This window comes from Glandiceps talaboti, chromosome 10 (genome assembly GCF_964340395.1).
Source record: "Glandiceps talaboti chromosome 10, keGlaTala1.1, whole genome shotgun sequence".
Classification (NCBI taxonomy): Eukaryota; Metazoa; Hemichordata; class Enteropneusta; family Spengelidae; genus Glandiceps; species Glandiceps talaboti.
In genome coordinates this window covers 12,856,927-12,872,117 of record NC_135558.1, presented here as the reverse complement: position 1 = coordinate 12,872,117, position 15,191 = coordinate 12,856,927, and the positions used below count along the sequence as shown (strand labels likewise).

General features: G+C 37.4%; 2 protein-coding genes across 3 annotated transcripts in view; both read right to left on the bottom strand.

Annotated features, from left to right (window-relative positions):
• Positions 1-1,363: 1,363 nt before the first annotated feature.
• LOC144440604 (beta-1,4 N-acetylgalactosaminyltransferase 2-like) lies at positions 1,364-2,923 on the bottom strand. The gene has a single exon (XM_078129989.1). It carries the CDS (start codon positions 2,921-2,923, stop codon positions 1,364-1,366), a length of 1,560 nt encoding a protein of 519 aa, XP_077986115.1.
• A 2,430-nt stretch (positions 2,924-5,353) lies between these two features.
• Positions 5,354-15,191, bottom strand: part of LOC144440846 (uncharacterized) — a 38,543-nt gene continuing 28,705 nt past the window's right edge. Inside the window, exons 8-10 of one of the 2 annotated variants that reach the window (XM_078130272.1) lie at positions 12,778-12,816; positions 10,820-10,961; positions 5,354-10,188 (exon numbers count right to left, since the gene is read on the bottom strand). In XM_078130272.1, the coding sequence (XP_077986398.1) occupies positions 10,036-10,188; positions 10,820-10,961; positions 12,778-12,816 (334 nt within the window). In that variant the 3' untranslated portion in view covers positions 5,354-10,035. The remainder of the gene's footprint in view (positions 10,189-10,819; positions 10,962-12,777; positions 12,817-15,191) is intronic. The other variant, XM_078130273.1, reaches the window with a different exon arrangement.

The window sequence follows — 15,191 nt, the reverse complement described above, 5'->3', positions numbered from 1 at the left end:
CCATACACGACACATAAAGGTCAATGACCTCAATGTGCAAGCACTTCCAAGGTGTAAAGCTGTCGCTGGAAGATGATGTTCACGCTTTGAATGACTGTGCAACGGCGGCGTCATGGTGACGAGTCAAATTGCGATAACATTATGTAATCAAGGTGGAATATGAAATGGAGGGAGAATATATCATCAGACTGTTACTTTCACATAAAATAAGTTACATAAGCCTAGCTTTACAATTGATCATCAATTTATTCAATAGAATGAGTGGGGCACAGGTGTAGATGGAAGGACGAGCACTTTGAAATCGAGCATTATTTGTCTATAATACGAGTGCATGTTTTAATGTGTTCAAGAGTCTAATCAAAGTATATATACAACATACAAACTAGTCAAATACAACCAGCGACAGGCAAGCGTTGACAAGCAAAACCTGTTACAAACAGGAAATAAACAACTGAATTGAATTACTAACACTTGAGACAGCATGTTGGAAGTACGATAAGTATTACATTTTATCATTTGACGCGAACACTTTTATGGCCTCTTTACATAATAGCTTGCACTCATTAAAAATGAATTACATGTTCCATGGCTTTTCATATCCAAATAGGACATAAAACTTCTTTTCAAACCAAGAAATGTAATACACATCTGCATACTTCCAACACACTGTGCCAAGTATTCTTAATCCAATTCCTTTGTTTGCTTTTCTCTGCTAGTAATAATTTCCAATTGTTAATGCTATCCTGTCACTGGTTGTAATAAGTTCCAATTGTTAATGCTATTCTGTCGCTGGTGACAGTGGTCGTATCATAATTGCTCATCTTAAACGTCTACAACTTATCAAATAAACACAAATGAAAAATGGATTTTTTCCAACAAAACTCAATTCAATGAAAAGTTCTAAATATAAGATTATGATAAAATCTGCATCGAAATGTTTGGTCCACCAACATCCCGTTGACCAAAATCACAATTCGACAAGTTGTTGTTTTCGCATCGTACACAGAACGGTTATCAGTATATACTGCATAAACTTGACAACGGTCTTTGTGTCAGTAAAATTAGTTAATAAATATTGATCATAAATGACGCCTTCCTGGGTCAATATGCAGTGTCGTTTTATTTTCCTGCAACTAGCTAACTTTAAATGAAACCTCGAAGTTAAACTTTGAAAATGTAAAGCATTTTCTGCAGTAGTTCTCACTCTCAAATCTCACTCTCAAATCACGTGTAAAACGGACGAAGCTTTAGCCAAGAATCCAGGCGACTGGGTGATTTTGATGATAGGCACTACACTAACGAATTCAAAACCCCCGTCCGCGTGGATTCTAGGCTAATGAAGTGTCTCGATATATAAAATATACTAAAACAATCTCATGCATTTCAAATTGTTCTTAAACTGCACGTGTGCATTTTGTGCATACGAGTCCCAAATCGATTCGTACTTTTGATATTTGCCGTTAGCGGCCGGTCGACGTTGAATGCTGACGTCAGTACACGTCACTATCCTAAGACGACCGAAAGCGTCAGCAAAAAATTCCCAGTGTCCAACTCTGTCAAAAGCTGGGTCAAAACCAACCTGTCTTACTGACTGCGTCTTTGCCATAAAAAAGTTATCTACAACATCAGCCCCATCGCATTGACGAAACTGGCTCAGTCTAACTTGCTCGGATCCTTCGGTCACAAACAAACAATCGCCTTCCGCTGGGTGACCGTGTCTGAACTGAAACGTCCTACACCCTTTGCAATAATTATTTTTTTTATCGTGCAAAAAAGTTCCTCCGATGATATCCAGATTTTGGGTTGACTTTTCAAATTTTTCGATAAAGTTTTCAAGTTTTGTTTCAGTTGTGAATTCACAGTCGTCTTCAACCCATAAAAAGTATTTCGTTCGGACTTGACTGAGGGCAAGATTTCTTCCCGCGAACCACCCTTCACCAGGAGGCATTTTGAAGTGTTTCACATTCGACCCGTTAATTTTTGGCGGGAACTCTGAGTCGTCTGCTACGATAATCGTCAAGAGTGGGTAAAATTTATTTATGCTTTGAACCAGTCTGTTTACTTGTTCGTGTCTTTCGTAAGTCTTCGTAATAACGGTTACCTTAGTGTGTAACGATTCTCCTGGATCGAACAAAATTGGTCTTGAGCGCTTTTTGATATGTATGTGAACAGAAACTGTGAAATTCAAAAATGATATTTCGACAACGTCTCTTTCGTTGATATCTCTGGGCAGACTTTGATAGGACACATGCTTCAGGAAGTAATTGATAAGCTCAAGATCGGAAGTTACAAATACTTTCACTTCATCACCCCAATGATCGTGTGTTATTTCCAGCTGCTTATTCCGGGGGTCTTTGTCTGGCAATTCCAAATTTACCGAACCCTTCCCTTTCATTGCACGAAACGTGAAGACATATTTCGATTTGCCAAAATTTTCGTCCAGTATCTCAATACTTTTGTCGACCGACAGGCCAGGTATTTTTATGGCGTCTAAGGGTTCGATAGTTATACCGCCCCCTATGTATGTCAACGGTGACATTGCTTGGCAGACTACAATGGGGTCTTCTTTCAATTTCTCCCGTCTTTCCCATTCTTCAAGTTCTCGTTGCCTTCTTGTTGTAATCTTTGACGTCAAGTAAGAATTTACTCCGTGGGGATCTCTGCGACAAATACACCATGGCAACTCCTCACCTGTAGTCTCAATTTCCGGCGTATTGTGGACGCCATTTTCCCATTTCCTCCAAACTTCGTTGGCCCTTTTAAATGTGTTCGCCGAGTTCGACTGCACGTTCGATCCACCATCAACAACAAGTAGAAAGTTCACGATAGGAATTGACGCTCCCAGTAGTAAGCTTATCCAAATAATTGCTCTAACTGCCTTTGCAGGGAGTTTGAATCGTACGCGGCTACTGGACAAGAACATATTGCTGGTGTACAGTGTGGTGGTATGATCAAAACAACAGCACTGCACCGGTCCGTCGATCGACGAGGTAACACTATCCACTACATCTCTCCACACAAGCACTGTTCTATCGAACAAAAGCTTTGCGTATGAGTGGTTTCCGTAGCACTTCACACGGGAGAAATAACCAAACTGACAGGACGGCCAGCTGCACTTGTTTACAAGTCCTGAATCAGATGGTCCCACGTAAGGTCAACACTGTATCTACATTTTGAGTGTGTGTACAGTGTGGTAAACAACGAATTATTGCAGTGGTTACGTAATGCACCTGATACAAAAAGTGGTGGACTGAAAGTAGTTTAGCTATTGACATGCGCAGAACAAATAAGATGCGAAGGTCGCTCAAAACCACCGTACCGATAACTGAACTCCAGCAAACAATAAAATACCTGTTATCACCAATGAAAGGACTTTTTGTATACCTTCATATTTGGCCTGAGTCCAACCCTTCGATTTTCCGTCTCAATATGACCTGAAGAAAGACGCTGCGATACCCTTCTCATTCGATCATCCTAGTATAGAGGCACATATAAATTAGTAAACTTATCTTCTCTATATTTGATAACACCTTTATGTTAATTTTTGCGAGTTACCTTGACCCTTTTTCTGGATACTGCTAGCCTCACGTTTTGTGTGTTATTCTCAAATACAAAAACATAAGCTATAATATGACACAATACATAATGCAATTTTAACAATAACATAAGCTACCGTGTTAGAAAGCACGCTAGTGGTATGTATGTACGTGTGTATGTACGCAGAGTATGTGCGTGTATATGTATGTATGTATGTATGTATGTATGTATGTATGTATGTATGTATGTATGTATGTATGTATGTATGTATGTATGTATGTATCTATGTATGGTGTATATGTGTGTGTGTGTGTGTTAATGTGTATGCGTATGTGTATGTGCACCCGGTATATGTCCATGTGTATGGGTACGGGTATGTGTATGTTTATGTTTATGAGTATGTGCATGTGCATGTGCATGTGTATGTGTATGTTTGTGCATGTGCATGTGTATATGTCTGTCTGTCTGTGTTAGCTGTGTAATTATTGTAGATTTGTTTTTATTTACAATACTTTTTTGATTTTTTTAAATATTTTATTCTGTGTGATTCAACATTCGTAGCGGAGGACGGAGCGACGTAGCGAAACGCTGCAGTACAGCATCTATGTCTTGGCTGTGTACCATGTGTGTGTCTATGCGAGCGTGCATGTATACGACGTACGTACGCACGCTGTACACATCTATCTATCCATATATCTATCTATATATCTATCCATCCATCCATCCATCCATCTATCCATCTATCATTCATTCATCTATCCATCCATCCATCCACCCACCAACCCACCCACCCACCCATCCATCCATCCATCTATCTATCTTACCATGGACAAAACCAAGCTTATACGGTAGGTTAGTGTTAGTGTTAGTGTTAGTGTTAGGATAATAGGTTCCAACCTTAATGTCAGACCATGCCAATCAAATCGCTGCTGACAACCATGTGGAGAATCACTTGTGGTAGGTGTGATGTGAGGAGAGAAGTCTCACAGGAGTAAAACAGGGACAGTTGGGTAGATATTAGAGATAATGTTGTGAAGATGTTGACCTCGGTCCTGACAATGTCGATGGGAAGTGTGCCCATCTAGTGTTCAGGCCTTCAGCTCAGCCAATGAGATCCATATCCACGCAGTGGCAATTTCACATACACAAATTCACTACTGTGGTGGTAGGCTAGGCGCCCCTCATTGGGAAATAATCATCTCCAGACCACAAGGGGGGGGGGGGGGGCTTGGATTTACATTTTTCTTCCTACATCCCATGGACGCAAGGAAGCCAACGAATTCGTCAAGGGACGTCGCCCTATAGGGAGTGGTGGCATGGTACGAACTTTACTATTTATTGACCAGTGAAATGGGAAAAAAACGATACTTTAACTTTCAACTTGGTTGCAGCACGATGGGATTAAGCATATTAAGTCCTTTATGATTTGAAGAAAGGAAATTGAGGTAGTGTCACTTTTTAGCACGATAGAGTCAGGGGAGGGTCATATTTTACAATAACAGCCCAAGCCTGATTTCCCCTGTAATTAATTGCTGCAGGCTCTCTTAGTGAGAAAGAAAACACAAGCTTAAGATTCAAGGGATCGAAGCTTTATAGGATTCAATAATTTATTGGTAGTGTCCATCCGCCTCCAAATCATCATGATTAATTACTATAATGTGGTCATTTCTTGAGTTAGAAAATTTTCCTTCTGTCTGCACGTTGTATTTCTGCACGTTTTACAATGTAATAACAGTTACAACATCAAGCGTTTAGTTTGTTTGATTTGGGGGGGGGGGGAAAGTGGTGCAAGGATTATCAACACTTCGACACAAAATTCAAATTTTAAACACTCCTTTATTGACAATCTTTACAACACAATAATTTCATAATTTCTTGAATATCAATAATTACAGCAAACTGCTCCCTTGTCACTCACCGTGACAAGTAAGAAAAGCACACCTTAGTCTTGTTAATTTAATTCAATTAAAAAATAAGGCACTGCATATATTACAAGAGTTTACTATTAGTAAGGCACTCGCTTCATTATTCAAATGGCACACACGTACATGGTAGTGTTTGTCTTCCTCCCACACCCACACCCCCCATCCCCTTCCTCCCACACCCACACCCACACCCCCCATTTCGTCCTTGAGTACAGGGTTCAGATTACTAAATATTGTATTTACGAAAAACAACAGCATCTAATGTTCCACCAAAGAGGGCGCACTTGTGATTTACAAATCTCATCAGTCTTCAGTATACATGGTATTGAAAAATTGGAATTCTCATATTTAGACATGTATGATGAAAAATATGTTATCTTTTTTAAAAAAAACACAATCATTTCCTTTTTTTATATTGACTGTTTTAAATAATGGGATATTTTTTTTCTTCAAATTGCTGATATAAATTACAAATGACCCTCTCTCATTATGGTAGAACATTTGCCTCAAAATGTTGAAAGACACAGTACGTTTGAAAAAAAATGAACTCTTTCCAAAGTACAATATTCTTGACAATGCATTGGTTAGTGGAAATTACAAAATCGATTACTGGATCATTGCACTATCTTTAATATGCTCACACATCACGCTAGCGATAAATCAAGATGTGTCCTGAAAATGCAAGTCCCATCTCATCATTAGATTCATAACAGTTGTTCAGTCTGTGGTGTTGTATACAAAACGTCCTCCATGCTTACAATCTCATGGTTTCTGTGATGAAACATTCCATGACTGGGCAAGATGTACAGTTGTTTCTTATTAAATAATTGTAAGACTGGTTACCAACGTGACAACAAATCCGCAAGTATGCAATGTCACTCTATTTCACAAATCTAGACTTCAATAAATCAGAATTTCATAATAAATGTACATTTCACATGGTAGAGCACCCCTAGGGTATGCAAAATAAAGGAGGCCCTCTATGGTGACATAAGCCAAATAGGTAGTACAGTGCTGGACTGTATTTGGACAGTGCCATCCAATGGCCCGTGTTCGATTATACCAGTTGAGGAGCTTCAAGACACCTTAAGTTGGCCAATCTTCTGTTCAATTATCTGGGGTGCTGAAAGTCGCTCGGAATCTCCTCATGGAGCAAGGAAAACCTAACCCAGCTAACTGAAGATGGGAAAGCCATGTAATTACCTGTGAATATTTTTTTTTATCAATTATTACAACAAATAAATATTTCCGCTTTGAAATTGTTTAAATTTTTTTTGGAAAGACTGACAATTTTTTCACTGTGAATCTAGTCATTAATGAATGGGGGGTCCTTGCGTTTCCATGGTTCCCAAAATACATTTGATTTTTACATCACCCTTGTCTCCCTAAGTGATGTCATACTGACAGGTCTAAGGCTCTCAACGGAAGATAACCAAACACATCAATGGTAAGTGAAATGGTAAGCATTATCCCCTAGTGGTAAGTACATAGTGATGTACATATATTTGTAATATTTTGATGATAATTTTCCTACCCTAAATCTGTTTGATGTAATAACACTACCTGTGTGGAGAATGGGAGCAGTACATGATCTCGTTACTATTGCTATCATTATAATTGTTAATACAGTCTATTACAACATCAGATACTATGACTTTTGTCATTTTCTCTCACAGAGGGCGCTGTGGTTTATCACAGAACACACTGCTAGAGGGCACCGTTGTAGGGTACATTGCATAGATAAAACTAATGTTGCTATAGTAACCATATCAAACCCATTACCTACATCTATAATACATTACAAACACCACATAATAAATACTACACGTTGTCTATACTAAAACAGATCCACTCTGGAAGTTTTTTAGTTTCAGTAAATTTGGTAAAAAAATTTAAAATGGACAAATGTAATTGCATAAAATGTATCTGACTTCATCTAGTCTATACTAGGGATACTGGCATCTACATTGCCACACCGCACACCTTTTTTTGTTGGTATTTTGCTTCATATTTTGTCTTCAAATTTTTCCATACACATAATATTCACGGGACCACACATTATATTTACATATCAAATTTTAAAAAATTCTATATCAATGGTCACATCATACTGGGCACATGTAGAATGTTTATTTTTAAAAACCTTACTAATCTTTTAAAGCTTGAGGAGTCCTGCAATGTGACTCCTTATGATCAAACTGAAATACTGACCCCCTCAACTTGGTGTCAATAAATTCAAAAATTACACAAATCATGTAGATGGTTAGTCTGTAAGGTACACTGTGATGATGGTGCCCTCACTCATTGGTGAACCGATTTTAAAGCAGGTCAATGAGATTGGCGCGATACAACGTACGTGTATCTTACAGTCTAGTCAACCACTTACAATGCATCAATTGCAAATCAAGGAAGAACTGACACAGACTCTTAGAACAGAGCTCTATGGCAAAGGAAACTTTCAAAAACTTTTTTTTTAAAACTCACAACAAAAACCACCACAAATAAATAAAGCTGTATCGCAAAGTATAAGGTAACATATACAAGATAGAGTTTTATAACACTATAGTAATCAAATAAGCCGGTTTTTTTCACCTTGTGGCAGATCTCACGAGATCCCGCATGAGCCATTGCATCCATAGCAACCACGTGAGGGTGGTCAAGGTGAAAGTGTCAAACGCTTAGCAACACTATTGTTCTCAACATCCTCGCACACTTGATCACGATCACATGTTTGACAACTGTTGTTGCTAGGCATATTTGCATATCTCGTAATATCTGCAACAAGACGTAAAATCCCTCATTCACGTACACGCCTTGATTGCCATGCTACAAAAAAAACAAGAACTATGGACACTCAACAAAACTTTGTACCACAGCAGAAATTTACATCATTTACAAAAGTCTTTCTTTTTCCCCTTCGAGTGAACTCTGGCATTATGTCAATAAAATGAAATTCAGGGTCAGAGCTGGGGATAGATACGAGCTTGCGTAGTGATTGTGACTTAACTAAGTGTTTGTCACCGAACAAGCAAAAAGCATTTCATCATAGACATACGAACGACCACTATACTTTTAAGCACTCTAAATGAAAGACATGAAAAGAATACAATTATGACTTAGTATGACCTTTGACCTTTGAACTGTGAACCCAGGTCTATTGATTCCATGATGATAACCTTCCTTCAAAAAAAAACTCAATTGCAGTATATTGCCATTGGAAGATACTGCCACTGGGGATTTTTGGCAGAACATCCATGTCAGACAATTTCAATTTCTACACATTTTTTATCACTAATTATTCCATGAATTTCTTTTATCAGTCAAAGTTTTCTATAAACTGTTTAAAATTAAGGAAGTGATTTGAAACTCTGCGAATTTTAAGGATTTTCCACACGCATACAAACTCTGAACAAGGTTCTCAAAAAAACAGCTGCAGTAGGTTCACAAATCAAATTTCAGTCACATACAGATCGAGGAAATGAAAGACTTTACGACACAGCAGTAAACATTGAGAATTACATTTTTTTTTAAAGAAAAAAAAAAGAACAGTTTTAACTTTGACACACCTGCTTGAATAAAAAGTAAAACATGAACAAAAAAAAACATACAGAAATGCAAATCAATCCCTGCATGTAAAACGAAAGAACAAAAAAAAAAAATTCGTTACGGTTTATAACTTAACGCCAGTACAAAACATCACATCAAAAAACTACCACACTTGAAAGTAATGTCAGTTGAATTCAGTTAAAGTTTACGTTACATTCAAGACTGGCTGATAGGCCAGTGGAATTTGTTGATGGTGAAAACAAGACGACGACGACGACGACGACGACGACGACGACGACGACAATGATGACGGCGGCGGCGGCGGCGGTGACGACGACGACAATGACGACAACAACCGTATATTTTCAGCATGGTTGCGTTGCTTCATTTGATTGGTTATTATATTACAATACATGCTTTATCAACCAATCATAATTTGTCTTGTATATTTTTCAACAAAATGACATCAACTAGTATGGCTGATAAAAAAGTAGTGGATGGCGCCCTCTGGTGACAATTCAGTGGTTATATTTATGACTGGTTGATGAAATGAAACTGTTAAAATACTGTCATACTTATCATTTTGACTTCTGTGGTGATATTTTGTATATTAACCTCTGTAGGCAGACATCCACCATTAATTGCCTGCATGCAAAATCCAAGTATTGGCAGTCACTAATTAAATCTATTATTGACTGCAGTGATAAATCTAGTATTGACCGCCATTGATGATAAATCTATTATTGACCACCATGATGATAAATCCATTATTGACTGTTGTGATTATCAATCTATTATTGACCGCCATTGATGATAAATCTATTATTGACGGTTGTGATGATAAATCTATTATTGACCACCATGATGATAAATCTATTATTGACCATCATATGCTGATGAATCTATTATTGACAATCATGCTGATGAATCTATTATTGACCACCATTCTGCTAAATCTATTATTGACAACAATGCTGATAACATTTTGTATTGACTGCCTGTTGGTAAATCCATATAACACCTGTATCTATGCAGACAAGTCTGTATATCGTTCAGCTATTTGACCTTCTAAAGCTGTGGGTTTGGTAGTAAACATGACGTTATTCCATGCCACGATCACGTTCGCTTCGCCTTCCATTTGGACATCTGAAGTCTGGAATGGAGGACCATCTAACTCTTCCTGTGGTGGAAAAATAATTACATCATATTATAACTAGTGATGTAGTATATGTTTCAGTTGAACAAGATGACACAGCGAATAAAATAGGACATCTTGATATGTCAAGTTAAGTTTTGTAAAGCCTGTGAACACACAGCAGGCAAACATCTACACAACTATACTGCAATTTTGACAAACAATGCATGACATTCACAGGTCCTGGTTTTATTACTATGAACCAGGATTTCATTTCTACACAGCCAAAAGTGTTGATACATATTATTGCAGTACTGTAGCAGCAGTGTAACTGATCTTGAAACAGCACTGTAACACCCATATTCCATAGCTAAAACACTACAATTACACTGCTGTAAACAGATGTTGCCAAAGTGTTGTTACAGAGCTGTTGGAACATGAATGGTTCAATTCTGTAACTGTCGCATAACGATACTACACCAGTGCTGCAACACTACAGCATAACGGGACTGTTTCACTGCTGAAACACCAATGTAGTCACAGAGCTGTTACAGTGCTGTAGCAATGTTGTAACAGTGTTGTAGCAGCAGACATTACATGGCTGTAGTTACTACTATAACATCAATATTCAACAATGCTGTTACTTTGGTGGTGCACACCAATAGTTATTCCTTACCTGCAGTATTCTGATCATCTCGAGTGTAACTGCTAGTAGGTAGGGTGCTTGACAAGACCTGATATGTAGTTGCGTAAAATTGTTATTGGACACTGAGTATATCTCATACATTATATAGAGATCATCTACTGCCCTTGACCAGCTGTGGAGGAATGAAAAAACAAACAGTCATTTTCATGATGTCATCTGGAGATCCCTGAATTATTGAATTTGAGTTTTATTTTTGGATGCATGGTAGTATTGTTATTTGTAAGAAATCGCTTGAATAAATTGTACCATTTATAAGTGTTTCTTATTATATTGCAAACACGTTATTTTGGTGGGGTCGGGGGTTATTAATTCATGTGTGTGCATTCACATAAAAAATGAATGACTGGCAGAGAAAAACAATTAGCTATTGACGTCGACTGTCAATTGAGGAGCGAACCTAGGTAAGCAAAACATAGCGAAACCAACTACGTTTACCATAGTTTTCTCCGTGGGTTGAAAATTATTCTGCATCATTAAACATTCAAATCTGAAATGGGAATGCCACCCAAGGAATTAAAGGTATTTTCATAAACTTTGGGTTCTTGAAAGTCATTTCATGATTTCACCCTCACATCAATTTCACTTGAAGAAACACCAAATTGAAACTCTTTTCCACCTCTATTGTTTTAGCAGTGGTACACCATTGCCTCATAGGTATTTGCAGACATGAATATGGATTAGATGAACACTGAATATTCATGATTCCTAAGATCTTATTTCCTTCAGATAAATAGTCATGAATATGCAATTATTCATTATTCTTGAGATAGTAACACCAAGACAAGTATCTGGGCTAGTTAGATGACTATATTTGGTCATAGACGTAGATTTCACGTACTCCAGTCTATGGTCTGGTTCATACTGTCGTCAGAGCCACAACCGCCAATGAAAGTGAGACATGTTACATCCATGTCGCTGACACTAAATGGGAGTGCTGCCCAAAGTGAGGAGATCAAACAGTGACAGAAAGCAACCATACGTACATATATGTATGTATGACAACAAAGTACAGATAAACAGATAAATCAAAACTCACTCACTCACCCTCCAATGGTCACTATAGGTCAAAGTTTACTAATGATGTGACCCCATACATAAGTCATGACAGGTCACTATAGTTGTGACATCATACACAGGTCATGACAGGTCAAAGTTTACTAATGTTGTGACCCCATACATAGTTCATGACAGGTCAAAGTTTACTAATGTTGTGATGTCATACATAGGTCATGACAGGTCAAAGTTTACTGTTGTGACCTCATACATAGGTCAAGGTCAAAGTTTACTGATACTGTGACCTCATATATAGGTCAAGGTCAAAGTTTACTGATACTGTGACCTCATACATAGGTCAAGGTCAAAGTTTACTGATACTGTGACCTCATACATAGGTCAAGGTCAAAGTTTACTTGACCTCATACATAGGTCAAGGTCAAAGTTTACTGATACTGTGACCTCATATATAGGTCAAGGTCAGGGAATCAAAGTCTGACAAATGGCAACCAATGCTGAGTTTGGACTGCATATGATTTTTTGTAATTACACAATAATTCACTGACTTTGCTATTTTTTTATGTCAAATGTTGCTCTCAAGAAAGTGTAAAAGAAAGATCAAGAGAACATGGTATGACTTAGTCTGGCAGTGTCAAAGGTGAAAGGTTGAAGTTGAAAGGTGGTTGGTCATGAAAAACCACACCAAACAGCAAGCAGTTAGGAAAAAAAACACAAGAAAACAGTACCAAGATGTACAGACTAAAGGTTAAAGTCATCAACATCAATAGTTAGATGAATATGAGCATTCTGAACAGAGCATAGCGCACCACAACAACAAGCCATTAGAGAGCTCTATTGCAAACCAGTAGCTCTTACATTGTTGAGGGCAGTGTGCACTTCTAGAGGTTGAGAACAGAAAAACCAAACTAACATACCTAGAGGAATGAGAATCAGCACATTTGCCTGTGTAAACACTGAGACAAAAGAAACGTCACATTTATTTGTACCATTTCAGTACAAGTTTTGATGACTGTTGGAATGCTTGGTGTATTGTGTGTGTGGCGTTTCTTGCTGCTCCCAGTAAAAGATGGAACCAATGGCATTGCAGTGCAACGCCTGAAAATTATTATGTCCATATAGTTACTAAACCAAGTTGCAGTTGCTATGGCCATTTATCACAGTTGCTATGGATTCAAGAGTTTTTATTTTATGTGTTGTTTGTTTAGTTTTGTATTTACTGCTCCCTGCAAAAGATTGGACAGTAACATAATAGCCCAATGAATTCCCTCCTCCATATTGGTACTATAAGAAAGACAAACCAAGTTGCAGTTGCTATGGCCATTTATCGTGGTTACTAGGGATTCAAAGCTGTTTTATTTTATGTGTTATTTGTTTAGTTTTGTATTTACTGCTCCCTGCAAAAGATTGGACAGTAACATAATTGCATAATGACTTCATTGAAAATTATTGTGTCCATATTGGTGACTACAACTTACATAAAGGTAAACTCAGTTGCAGTTGCTATGGGCATTAGCATGGTTGCTAGGGATTCAATAGTTTTTATTTTATGTGTTGTTTGTTTAGTTTTGTAATTGCTGCTTCCTGCAAAAGATTGGACATAATAGCATAAGGACTTCATTGAAAATTATCATGTCCATATTGGTACTACAAGAAAGATAAACTCAGTTACAGTTGCTATGGTCATTTATCATGGTTGCTGGGATTCAGTAGTTTTTATTTTATGTGTTGTGTGTTTGTTCTTTTTTATTTGCTGCTCCCTGTAAAAGATGGAACCAATGGCATTGCAGCACAATGCATGAAAATTATGATGTCCATATTGTTACTATAAGAAAGACACACTAAGCTGCAGTTGCTATGGCCATTTATCATGGTTGCTAGGGATTCAATAGTTTTATATTATGTGTTGTTTGTTTAGTTTTGTATTTGCTGCTCCCTGTAAAAGATGGGACAATGGCACTGTAACACAATTGACTTCACTAAAATTGTAATGTTCATGTTTTTTATTAATCATTACAAAGACAAACTTAGTTGCAGTTGCTATGGCCATTATCATGGCTGCTAAGGCTTCCAGGATAGTGTTTTTACTACCCTCAGTAAAAATGGCGACAATGCCATATTGTATCACAACTAACAACACTTAAAATTATGATGTCAATATCACTATTTAGAAAGACGAACTTAGTTGCAGTTGCTAGGGTCATAACCATGATTGCTAGGGGCTTCAGAAATTGGAGTTTGGCATTGCTCGGGACTTCAAAAATGGAATTTGTAGTTGCTAGGGTCATAATCATGGTTGCTTGGGACATCAAGATTTTGGCATTTTGTGCAGTTACTAGGGTCATAATCATGGCAACTAGGGCCTTCAGAAATTGGAGTTTGTCATTGCTAGGGACTTCAAAAATGGAATTTGTAGTTGCTAGGGCCATAATCATGGTTGGCATGTTGTCTTTTTAAAATCTGTTTGTCAGATATAAATGACTCACTTGTCATATTGTACACCCTAAATGGTATTGAATCACCTCTTGGTGAACACATCTGTGTACCTGTACACATAATACAGTACAATAAATCCAATCAAAACAGATTTTTGGGTCCACACCATAAAATCAGTGCCACCAATGAAATCACAATTTCAACCTTTTTCTGTACTATTTATGGATGAAATCAACTGCTAATTGAAATATACAAAGTCATATTATTGGTATTTTATCTATATTTCAGTCAATGTATTGGATCAAAAAAAATAATACCCCAGTTAGAGCTAGTATAGGTTGAAAGGAACCATGGGTAAGTATTGTTTAAATTTGCATATATGATTATACAAATCAATCTAACACATGTCTCTTGCTGTTATCAAGACTGCAGGATTCATCTTTGTTTCTACTTGCTACACCCACTTTGGAGCTTATGAGTGGTTATAGAACGGGATGCAATGATGGATGGATCTTTCACTCTACTAGTCTCAGTTACCACAACTCTGCCACTGAGGGCTCTCTTCAACCCCCCCCCCCCCCCCCCCCCCCCCACAACATCTGGAGTATTGTATATGTGATTTTTGTAAGGAGGAAGATTAAGCTCCAAGTTTAATTGTTTGGTATATACACAACAATCTCTTTCAAATGAATCTTTTATTTGCGGTTTTGGCTTCCATACTAGTAATTAGATTTTTGAAGTTTAGAAAAGATTTTTCTGTCTATGTTCCTTTCTTTATTTGTAATTGGGTTTCCTTATGTGTATTAAATAAATAAATAATAAATAAATAAATAAATAAATAAATAAATAATAAATAAATAAATAAATAGAGGGCACCATATCTCAAAATCCTGTT

Bases quoted from the DNA above. Each gene is read 5' to 3' on its own strand.
- LOC144440604 (XM_078129989.1), bottom strand. From the start codon at position 2,923: ATGTTCTTGTCCAGTAGCCGCGTACGATTCAAACTCCCTGCAAAGGCA.